The sequence below is a fragment of the Rutidosis leptorrhynchoides genome, chromosome 9 (genome assembly GCF_046630445.1).
Source record: "Rutidosis leptorrhynchoides isolate AG116_Rl617_1_P2 chromosome 9, CSIRO_AGI_Rlap_v1, whole genome shotgun sequence".
NCBI classification, from domain to species: Eukaryota; Viridiplantae; Streptophyta; class Magnoliopsida; order Asterales; family Asteraceae; genus Rutidosis; species Rutidosis leptorrhynchoides.
The window spans coordinates 290927927-290940266 of NC_092341.1; the positions used below are offsets into that span (position 1 = coordinate 290927927).

At 35.8% G+C, this 12340-nt stretch overlaps 2 protein-coding genes across 2 annotated transcripts; one reads left to right on the forward strand and one right to left on the reverse strand.

Annotated features, from left to right (window-relative positions):
- The first annotated feature begins 162 nt into the window (after positions 1-162).
- Positions 163-3842, forward strand: LOC139867149 (uncharacterized). The gene is made up of 11 exons (XM_071855480.1): positions 163-253; positions 339-386; positions 493-534; positions 1378-1497; positions 1594-1739; positions 1809-1956; positions 2060-2143; positions 2262-2377; positions 2505-2563; positions 3281-3371; positions 3468-3842. The coding sequence occupies exons 1-11, from the start codon at positions 163-165 to the stop codon at positions 3693-3695; spliced, it is 1173 nt and encodes a 390-aa protein (XP_071711581.1). The 3' UTR covers positions 3696-3842.
- A 1433-nt stretch (positions 3843-5275) lies between these two features.
- LOC139869387 (transcription factor TGA4-like) lies at positions 5276-10454 on the reverse strand. Its single transcript, XM_071857705.1, has 8 exons — positions 10221-10454; positions 9322-9502; positions 9159-9230; positions 9024-9083; positions 8668-8745; positions 8234-8563; positions 7184-7408; positions 5276-5804 (listed from the first exon to the last, which is right to left on the reverse strand). The coding sequence occupies exons 2-8, from the start codon at positions 9484-9486 to the stop codon at positions 5640-5642; spliced, it is 1095 nt and encodes a 364-aa protein (XP_071713806.1). The 5' UTR covers positions 9487-9502; positions 10221-10454; the 3' UTR covers positions 5276-5639.
- Positions 10455-12340: the final 1886 nt, after the last annotated feature.

A 12340-nucleotide genomic window follows, 5' to 3' on the forward strand; every position in this document is an offset into this window, starting at 1 on the left:
TTTGATTTTAGTTTGTTTGTTAGCTAATTTTTGTTATCTAATCTTAAGCTAATTTGATTTATGTTATAACTAATCTTAAGCTAATTTTTGGTGCTGTTTTGAACCTTAAAATTTTGTTTGTTTGTGTACCACCCCATTTTTTGATTATAGGGAGGTATCAATATGAGTAGTTCTTTAAATGATGGCGACGATCACGGTGAGATTTTTCTCGATGAAGATGATATCGTCGAAGAAATTAACGTAGACGAAGAAGGTAGCTTTATTTTCAGTCCCTGGATTTATAGTTATGCATATAACGTCCACGTTTTATGAAAAACTTGTTTCCATTGTTGCTTCAGATCTCCCTGATGCAGACGATGATGCGGATTCTGATCAAGAAACTTTTGGTTTGTTAACACTTTCATAAATTCAGTCTTTTTTAATTTTTATAATCTTGGTATTTCTTCTTATTTTCTATCAGTTTGTTTTAATTGCTTCATTTGTTGGATTCAGATGAAGCTGATGATTCATTGCACATATTTACCGGCCATACTGGTAAAATGTTAATCTAGCCAATTAGTTGATACGTGTTATTATTATTATAAATATAAATATAAATAGTGGTAGGATCAAGAGGGAAGTAACCATTCGGGAGGAAGCGGGAGGAAGCAAAAACTTTTTTTTTCTTTTCGTTTTTTGAAAAAACTTTGTTCACGAACATTATAGATGAGATGAAAATATGAACATTTAGTAGAGACACTTTGTGATAAATGTTTTTATTTTGGCGGGAAAACGCTCGAAGAAGTAATGTATAACAATTATCGTGTTTTTCGAGCGTATTTTGAGGTTTTAGCTATTGGGGTTTAGATATTAGGGTTTATAGGGTTTAGAAATTTAGGGTTTAGGGTTTAGATTTAGGGTTTAGATTGAGTTTTTAACACGAACGGTTTAGGGTTTAGGGTTTGGTGTTTTGGGTTTATTCCATAAACCCAAAACACCAAACTCTAAACCCTAAACTCTAAATCGGGCTAAATTTTACTTCACAAAACATGAAAAAAAAAACGTTCATATTCTTCACGAACAATATTATCTTGAATGTTATTTTTGTCGATCGTTTTCCCGCCTAAATAATAACATTCATCACGAAGTGTCTCTTCTAAATGTTCATATTTTCGTGTGATCTTGATGCCGGAAAAAAAAAAATTCAAAAAAAACGAAAAAAAAATATTTTTTTGCTTCCCCCGCTTCCCCCCGATTGATTACTTCCCCATTGATCCTGCCCCTAAATAGTGGTAGGATCAAGAGGGAAGTAACCATTCGGGGGGAAGCAAAAACTTTTTTTTTTAATAAATATACAAGATGATATTTCTAACTTTATTATCCGTAACTTGGTTATAGGTGAAGTATACACGGTTGCATGCAGTCCAACTGATGCTACATTGGTGGCAACCGGTGCAGGGGATGATAAAGGTTTTTTATGGAAGATTAATCAAGGAGATTGGGCTTTTGAATTACACGGTATGCAAGCTATTCAAATTGGTTGCCAATGTTTTTTTTTTTTTTTTTTTTCAACACATTATGCTGACCATATATTATATTGTTTGTTATATATAGGTCATAAGGATTCAGTATCATGTGTTGCATTCAGTTCTGATGGTCAATTGGTTGCATCTGGAGGTTTCGATGGAGTCATTCAAGTGTGGGACATATCTTTAGGAAACCTTAAATGTACACTCGATGGACCTGCAGCTGGCATCGAGGTAAAAAAATAATTTTTTTCGTCCCGTTTTCTAATTATTTTTTATAACTAATTTCTTGTCATTATCCAGTGGGTTAAATGGCATCCACGAGGACACCTTGTTTTAGCGGGTTCAGAGGATTCTACTGTTTGGATGTGGAATGCTGATAAGAATGCGTATCTTAATACGTTTTCGGGTCATGCTAGTACTGTTACTTGCGGGGATTTTACACCTGATGGTATTATCTTATTTAGTTATATATTTATTTTATTTTTTGAGATTATGTATTTCTTGATACAATTGTTTTACAAGTGTTATTTTGTGTGTGTGTGTGTATATAGGTAAAATAATTTGTACTGGTTCTGATGATGCGAGTTTGAGGGTATGGAACCCAAGAACTGGGGAGAACATTCATGTTGTTAAGGGTATGTATTTGTTACTGTAATAATTTGTGTGCATATTCCCGACAAAAAAAAAAAAAAAAGTGTCTTGGAAAATAAATAAAAGGAAGTTTGATTGTATTAATTTTATTATTGTGTTAAGGTCATTATTATCACTCCGAAGGGTTGACATGTTTGACGATAACCGCTGACTCATCTCTTGTTCTGACCGGCTCAAAAGACGGTTCTGTTCATGTTGTGAATATTGCATCTGGAAAGGTTTGAATAAGTTCATTATGTTATTTCTTGCCTTTTTTCCATTAATGTTGTTGCTCTATTTAGATAATAATGTCGCTCTTTTTGTAGTCCGTTTTTGACGTTTTGATTTTGTTTTCTTTCAACACAGGTTGTCACTTCTTTAACGTCACATACAGATTCAATCGAATGTATCGGGCTCTCATCTAGGTATTTGATTTTCATTAAAAAAGTAAATTATGATACAAAAGTTCTAAGGATAGTTCTGTAGTAATATTTGATTCGAGTATCTGGATAGAAGTGCTTGGGATCAACTTATAGTCATGGTTACGGTGGCCCTTGCGGCTGTTTGGTGACAAGCTCTTCTCGTTTTGCCCAAAACGTGTAATTAGTCGGTCAACGCTAAAAAGTCACGCTAAAAAGTCAGGTCAAAGTCGGATCAAATCGGGTCAAAGTCTGTCAAAAGTCAACTCTTTGTCTGGCCTTGGTCTAGTGTAAACGAAAATCCTAAGCCCATTCAAAAATTAGCTAGGAAAACACCAACCCTTACATAGTATCCCTTAAAGATAAATTACTTAATAAATACACTAGATATTTTTAAACTAATACCACATCATCTTATTTGAATATTTAAAATATGCGTGTTTGAAATATTTATGTTAGAAATATTTACGTTAGAAATATTTTTTTACTTAAAAATAAAGTTGGTCAACGTCTGTCTCGGCTCCGTCTTGACCTTTCAAGGTCATGCCCGATTCGTCTCCACCCCGCGTCTTTTTCAACTTTGCGCATAGTGAAATGTTCTTTTTGACTCGATACTTGTCTAAAACATAAGAGTGATTAATCTCTTACAGTACTAATTATTGCAATTAATTATAACTTATAAGATGCCTAATATCACACTCTTGGCCTTAATTTGTATTGTAGCGCTCCTTGGGCAGCAACAGGAAGCATGGATCAGAAACTTATCATCTGGGATCTACAACACTCTTTGGCCCGTTGCACATGCGATCACGACGTACTCTCTTCCTAAATTTCATCATACGAAACTCGAGCTTGATTATGCATTTGTGACCCATTAACATTACACTTTTTTTGTGTTATATTTAATCAGGATGGTGTGACGTGCCTGTCATGGTTAGGTGTGTCTCGGTTCGTGGCTACAGGATGTGTGGATGGTAAAGTGAGGATATGGGACAGTCTTTCTGGAGACTGTGTCAAGACTTTTGCAGGGCACACGGATGCCGTTCAGTCTCTAGCCATCTCGTCTGATGGGACCCATCTAGTTTCCGTCTCTCTTGACGGAACTGCTCATGTTTTTGAGATCAATGAATTTCGTTAATGCCTGATTAAATTGCTATAACGTTGAGTGTGCCATCATCTTTGTAACACACTAATACATAGTTTGATACTATGAAACTGTTGAATCATTTTTGCATGTAATCATGTTTGAGCTTTATAATATCAATATCCACTTCGTTTTTGATAGTCAATTTCTGCAATTGTGAAGAAAAAGTTAAATGTGTCAGTCGTGAACTTCTTCCCTGTAAGAGAAATCAATTGTATACCAATGTACATTAAGCATTAAATGTTGTACATTCTCTCTTTACTTGACTCACCAACCACTAGCTTAATGCTTCAATGGTATACCAATGTGCATTAAGGAATATACATTAAGGAATATAGTTGTTTAGCAAGTGTTGTTACTACAATTTAAATAGGATTTTACATAAAGATTAGATAGATGCTTAATGGTTAAAAGAGTTTAACTCTAAATGATTCACCATATATCATTTGGAGATCTGAAACAAACGCGCTAAATGTTGAATCTGCATTGTCAAATGAAAGCAAACGCGCTGAATGTTGAATATGCGTTTGAATCATTTAATTAAGAGGTAATCAAACGAACCCTAAGTTGAAGTACGCACAATAACATGTGAAAGTTTCAATTACTTAAGGTGTAGCCAAGAATCATGTGAAGTGCATCAAATACTACACCTAACATTAAATTTAACAATCCAAATATCTTTCTTACATATAAATGTGCATGTATATTCATTCTCAACTCATCCTTCCAAATCTTTGACTTCCTTTTGCTTTCATTGTATGACCATTTCTTGCTTCTTTCTAACTCCAACATATACACATCTCTTTCTTCAATTTTCCGCTAAGAAACGAAACGCTTAGAGAATGAAGCCCGGCCGTTCACTTAGATTCCGCACTTGGTTTCTTGTCGTTATTGTGTTCTTGATACTTAACAAGAGCAAAACTCATGTTTCTTTGCAGGAAGGAGAAAATGCAGAATTGTTTCAGTCAGGGTCGAGTTTACCGGATTGCTCGCACGCTTGCGGGCCATGTTTTCCTTGCAGAAGGATGATAATAAGTTCCAGGTGTCGAATGATGACCGAATCTTGTCCGGTTATCTATAGGTGTTTCTGTAAAGGAAGATACTATCATGTTCCATCAAACTAACCTACATACACACATGTTACTCTAACCTATGATGTGGATTTTGTTGTGTTTGTTACAAAACTTTACGAGTTTTTAACTTTTTCTGATAGAATCATGTTGTATCTCTTTGTAGTAGGTCTTTTGTTGTCTCTCTCTTCTCAGTAAATTGTTTAATGGAAGTATTTTGTAGGTGATTTTTTTTTTATCTAATTGATGTATGAATCTCTAGTATCAAATGTTTAACACATTTTTTCGTAATCTTCTGATAAGAGCACCGGGAGCGTTCAGTTCTAAGTTCTGTTCAAAGTTCCACAAGGAAAACGTCGACGGACCACTTTGAGTGCTCTAATAGATTTAAGTGATTATAACTTAAGATGTGTTACCCAAAAACAAACAAAAAAAGTACACTTTTTAAAGAATAATGCATAATGCAATACAACAACAATAGAACTATATGTGCTCATATATTAGAATGAATATGGCTTATAATATACAACAATAACATGATACACATCTTTATATGCTTAATCATCTCTTACTATGTTTATTACAAGAAACCGAGCGAAAATAAATTCATTTCTCTTCTACGAAACCCAAGACTAAACAAGAAACAGAACGAGAATCGATGCCTTTATGTAACTTAATACAGAATAGTGGTCGAAAAACTCGACTCTGATCATATACACACATACATATGTATATGCACATCATTACAAATCATATATACATTTTCCTTCATTAAAAATATATAAGCAGATTGAAAGGGTGTGTAACGCTAATTTATGATTGGTAAAGATCTCTAATTATGCTATTGAATACTCGAGAAAGAGACGATTCATGAAAGTAACGTTGTAGGGTCACGAGGACGAGTTGACCAAATTGAACTCAGTACACGCAGATGTTGAAAGTACTCACCAAGTACAAGTAACGCTTTTGCTGCTTGAGGTAATGTTAAGATCGGATACATTTGTTGCAGACTCAGTTTTCGAAGGTGATCCGCCTACACACACAAAATAATACTATAAGAAAGATGATCAAACTAAGTATTAATATTTTTTTTTATAAAGGCAAGTATTTGGAGACGGGGAATGACCCACCCATCCGATCATTTTCCTCGCATACACGCGCGCTTTCGGGCAAAAACCCGAACCGCATTACAGGGACCCGATCCTTAAACCATCCCGAGGGGCAGGCGGAGCGGGCCGAAATCCTGGAATACGGGTCGGTATAACCTCCCCGGGGTCACTTCATAAATCGGGTAAATAACCTGGAATGTTTTAAGGGAGGTGACTCGAACTTGAGACGTCCCACCCCATCCAACACACAAGGTATTGGGTGTACCACTAGGCCACAAGGGCAGGTACTTGTTTTTTATAATTTACCCGGTTCAAGAAAATTTCAAGAGCTTCGAGCCTTTCGATTGCACAATTCATTTGTGCAGGCGGAGCGGGCCGAAATCCTGGAATACGGGTCGGTAAAACCTCCATGGGGTCACTTCATAAATCGGGTATATAACCTGGAATGTTGAGAAGTCCCACCCCATCCAACACAAAAGGTGTTGGGTGTACCACTAGGCCACAAGGGCCGGTACTTGTTTTTTATAATTTACCTGGTTCAAGAAAATTTCAAGAGCTTCGAGCCTTTCGATTGCACAATTCATTTGTGCAGGCGGAGCGGGCCGAAATCCTGGAATACAGGTCGGAAAAACCTCCCCGGGGTTACTTCATAAATCGGGTAAATAACCTAGAATGTTTTAGGGGAGGGGACTCGAACTTGAGACCTTCCACCCCATCCAACACACAAGGTGTTGGGTGTACCACTAGGCCATAAGGGCCGGTAATTTTTTTTATAATTTACCTGGTTCAAGAAAATTTCAAGAGCTTCGAGCCTTTCGATAGCACAATTCATTTGTGCAGGCGAAGCGGGTTGAAATCTTGGAATACGGGTTGGTAAAACCTCCATGGGGTCGCTTCATAAATCGGGTATATAACCTGGAATGTTTTAAGGGAGGGGACTCGAACTTGAGAAGTCCCACCCCATCCAACACACAAGGTGTTGGGTGTACCACTAGGCCACAAGGGCCGGTACTTTTTTTTTTTATAATTTACCTGGTTCAAGAAAATTTCAAGAGCTTCGAGCCTTTCGATTGCACAATTCATTTGTGCAGGCGGAGCGGGCCGAAATCCTGGAATACGGGTCGGTAAAACCTCTCCGGGGTCACTTCATAAATCGGGTAAATAACCTGGAATGTTTTAAGGGAGGGGACTCGAACTTGAGACCTCCCACCCCATCCAACACACAAGGTGTTGGGTGTACCACTAGGCCACAAGGGCCGGTATTTTTTTTTATTTATTTATTTATTTTTTTTTTATAATTTACCTGGTTCAAGAAAATTTCAAGAGCTTCGAGCCTTTCGATTGCACAATTCATTTGTGAGTTGTAACTACCGACTCCCGTTATGTCGATTGTTATGCTCTGAGCAAGATTTTGTTGAAGCTTTTCGAGCCCTTGAGTCACAGCCTCCTCAGCTTGTTCACACGATTGCCTAAGCCTTCTAACCTTCATGAGTTGTGTATCATTTAACTCGATCTGTGGGATTAATATCTGCACAATACAAGTATAACATTTTAGTATTTTCATTCTTGAAAAGTTTTTTTTTATTCTAGCAGACGATAAGTGACGCAAATTGACCCTAGAGGTGGCAAATGGGTGGGTCTGGTGGGTGGGATAATGGGTCAGTTTGATTCAGGTTAACCCAAAACACTCTTTTTCCAAGTATTGAGACTTCTTATAAAAGAATTCCAAATATGATTGCATATAATACGTTACTTCACTGATACTAAGGGTGCGTTTGATACAACTGAATGATTAAGCACTGGATGATTCATATTCATAATATGAATGATAAAAAGGTTCTGAATGAAGTAAGTTCTAAATGATAATAACCTGTTTGATAAACATTTTAAATGAACAATGTGTAAGATGTAAAATTACCTTATTAACCCTTTGCATGAATGAAAAGACAATATATTTGTTTAATAAGTGTTACTGATATCATTTAAAGTGGATATTACATAATATTTTTTAGATTAAGAGAGTATTTCAACTTTGAATGGTTTAGCATTATATGCTGAACCATTAAGCACCACATGTTATTTAGAAGTCAGAAATAAATAAACGCGCTGAATGTTGAATGGTTCAGCATTCAACGCTGAATCATTCAATTAAGAGGTAATCAAACGTACCCTAAGTTTTAAAACATCAAATATGATTACGGAAATGACTTGTATCATATAATCTGGTTTTCAAACATTCAAGATATCAGGTGAACTTTCAACCCGTTTGACCCCTTTCCTTTAAAATTAATTTTGCTTTACCCAAATTATCCTTTTTGAGATAAATCACAAATGATGGAAACAGAGGTCTTACATATAAGAGCTCAGATGGCCGGAAACCGCCAATCCACTGAAAGAACCGCTCAACGGGAGTTTTCCACATCCCGTTCATCAAGTAAAATACATCAGCCTTAGCAGCTTCAGCCTTCAATCGAAAAAGCTCAAAGTAATGATTGAATCCACTCTCAACAAATATACGAAGCTCTATTTCAGTCGTAGGAGTCAACAACAGTTGCCGAAGCTCACAATCTTTTTTTTGTTGTTCTGCAACCCACAATTCATATTCCATCTCGAATGTAGCAATCCCAGAGTTAATAACATTACCAGATAACAGACTGTTACCAGCGCTCAACCCGTATACACCCTGTAACCAGCCAATCAACCACTGACACGTCAGATTTAGTTGAGAATAAGGAAAATTTTGATAATTTATCGACACCCGGCTAAAAAAGATTTTAGTTTAACTACCTGGTGTCTGGCCCTCTCGAGTTCTTGTTCTAGTTGAGCTAATTTCATACGGCCTGTTTCCAGTTGTTGAACATATGCCTGGAAATAACTAGAAAACAAGATGAGTACCAGGCTCGAGTTTGCTGTAATCATATCTAAAAGTGGCAAAACGGGTGGGCGTTTGGGTTGGGTAACGGGTCAACATGGGATGGGTGGGACTGGCTTCAAACACTTTGTATCCATAGTTTTGACTATGTTAGTACAATTAACCTGCTTCCTTTTTAGCTAGGTTTAATCCGTTTGAATTGCTAGGGATATAACTTAACCAACCTAAATGGGTCAAACTTGCCATATCTATCAAAGTTCTTTTCCCGTACCTTTTTCCTTAAACGACTTTTACGTGCAGCTTCACGGTTTTGTGCTAGTCGCCTTTGCAACTGCAGTTAGACAAACAAATTGGTACATTTAACATTCATTTAACATCCATACGTTTATGTATATGAGTGTATGACCTTATCTGAAATAGTTTTCGTTGTTCGAGTGTCTGGAGTTGCTCCGAATGATTCTTGAGAATTGTATTCAGTCTAAGAATCCAAATTAATTAGTCAAAAGGGAATAATAAAATGAAAACACAATCTATAAGTATAAACATAGAAATATAATGAGTTCAATGACCTTGGTGGCTAGACTTTCATCGACTTCAGGAGTCATTATATCATGACTCAAGTTTGGGCTAAGGTTACCTCCAAACGGGTCGACGTCCCACATGCTAATTTGCTGAAGTGGATCGTATATTCCCATTCTTCTTGAAGTTGCAAAATGAGTTGAAGTTGTTGTCATAGCTGCTTATTGGATCCTAACAAAAAAAAAAAAAAAAAAAAAAAAAAAAAAAAAAAAAAAAACACTACTCAGATGCTAAACACTGTGATTCAAACTATGAATATAAGTCTAACAGTTGACTTTAGGAGTCAAATAAGTTCAATTCTGACTTTAAGTTTGACATGAATTGTTTGAACTTCATAAATAACTGAATACTTGCATATTTTAGATTAGTAGGTATATCAATAGATACAAAAATTTAAAACTTTGAAAAACTTATTACCAGGACAAGCAAAATTTGATAAATATAAGGTTCCAAAATTTGTCAATGGTCAACATGATCATTTGATGAAAAGCCATATGAAGAAATGGTAAAGAAAATACATACACACAAGGGCCAAGATATGCATATACCTCAATAGGATCATATATAATTGAATCATGAATGTGTTAGATTTTAATGCAGAGTGTACTACTTATATACGAAAAATCATAAATAAACATTAGTTCTTTTTTAAAAAAAAAGACTCAAAGAAGTCCATAAATATTGCAACTTACTAAGCTTAAATCATCCATTTCTATACAACTTTTATGATTGCAGTTTGTGCAACCTTAAACACAACACTCAAGTTGAGACAACAATAGATTAAAAGCATCAATATTCATGAATTCATCAATGAAAAACAAATATTTATACACAAAAGCAACCAATGATTATGAATTTATGAAAAGAGGAGGCTTGTGGGGAAGCTAACCTGTGCATGAAGAGCTGAATAGAGAAAGGTAATCTTGAAAAACCAAAAAAGATCCAATTTTGTTGGTGTTTTTATAAACAAGAATTAAAACCCAATAAAATAAATTAATAAGGAATAATGGGATCATGAAAAGATTTAGTAATTCAGATGATATCAGACCCACCCATTATCCATAACTTTAAAGCAAAAACACCCAGTTGTGTAAAGAAGAAAAGAACCTAAATAAATTGACAAGTTTAGCATTAAACTAATCATTTGTGACAATAATGGTGTTGTTATCTTGTTGGCAATTAAAAAAAGCTTGCAGCTTTTCATATGCAAAGTTTGAAAATGCAGAATAATGTACAACTTTTTATGCGGGATGTAGATGTTATTTAATTCATGGTGTTCTGAATTTGGGGATCTTTAATTTAATCTGGGATGAAACTAATTATCTAATAAAGGGTTACGTCTTTTGAACGACGTGGAAGGTTATTACAGTTTGAAAACGCGCACCACCTCATTATTGTGCGCCAATAATTAGGTCTAGGTTTTTTATAACTTGATTCGAGCTTAGGTGTCGAGTTTTCTAACCTAAAAAGTGTATGACTGTATAAAATGGAAGATACTCGCAAGTTTTTTTTAGCGTGTTTTTAGGTGATTGTTTATGAGAGTTTACCGAAGTTTACAAAAGTTTGAGCTTATAATTTTATTAAAGTAAAAGACATAAACTTTATTTGGTAGACAATGGAAAATAGAGTTTATTAAAAAATAAGACCTAATGTTTTAAGCTTCTAAAACTAGTTTTCTCAAAAAAAGAAAAAAAAAATACAGCTAAGTTAACATTTACAGAACGATAACTTAAATATCTATTTATCAAAATACAAGCCACATCAGAGTTAAGTTTGTCAAACACGTCTTCACTATCCAACTCCCATCCTCTAACATGCAACAAACCTAATCTAACCTAATCATTAAGGGAGGAATGTGGAAGATTAGTACGAAACTAAGTTAATGAAATCTATCTAACAAAAGTGTTGCATCAAACATGCAACGACCAAGACAAGCTAACATCACGGTCTAGCATACAAGGCCATATATGAATGCTAACATCATGAACTAGCATACAAGCAAAGACAATACAAGGGTCAGCGGCTTGTACGGAGCTACGACCCTAGTTGATCGGGCCAGAGTCTACCAATGATCTTTCCCGTTGAATCAACTGCATAACTCTCCAAACATAACGCATGCGTCCTTCTGTGTTATACTGCACAAATAGCAGGTCTAGAACCAACCTCCTCAGACCCGGTTGACCTCATACGGCCTTCAACCTCCACAGGCTCGGTTGAGAGTCTCCAACCTCCTCTGGCCCTGTTGGTGCTAAAAGTTAAGTGCACCTATCACCTAAGAACAACATAAACAAAGTCAGTATAATGTTCTAATCAAAATTAAACACACGGGCATCATAACAGCTTAGAAACGACAGTTAAACAACAAAACACAGAACCATACCTGCTGATACACATCCGTACGGATACGAGCGTCATCCGTACGGATTCAGACCCATCCTTACGGATCCAAGGTAGTTACACCTGTACGGTTTCATGACTCATCCGTACGGTTTCATGACTCATCCGTACGGATCCAATCTGCATCCGTACGAGTGTAGTTCATCTGAAGCAGGAGCAGTTTTCAACGGATTTCAAGCCAAAATTCCTCAAATCTCGTTTTTGTCCAATTTTTGACATCAAAACATCATACAAAACATACACAAAACTTTTATGAACATTTACTTACTCACTTGACATCAAAACAACACCTATTTCACAAGATTTTGACCAAAATCCTTTTTTACACAAAACCTAACCAAAAACCCATTTAAACTCAGATTCAAACACGAAATTGACCAAGATTTATCTTGTAAGGACAACGAAATCACTAGTAACAACTAACACAACTCGATTTGAACATGAAAAACGAGATCAAAGGGTGTTAGGGTTTTGGATCAAAAGTTAGGTACGTGAGGGTTGGTTTCGTATTTGGGAAAAATGGTAGAAACTAAGCAAATATAATTAACAGTTATCTGAAATACTGCACACTTCGTTAGGCGGTCCTAACAGAGCTCAAATTAAATAAATAAA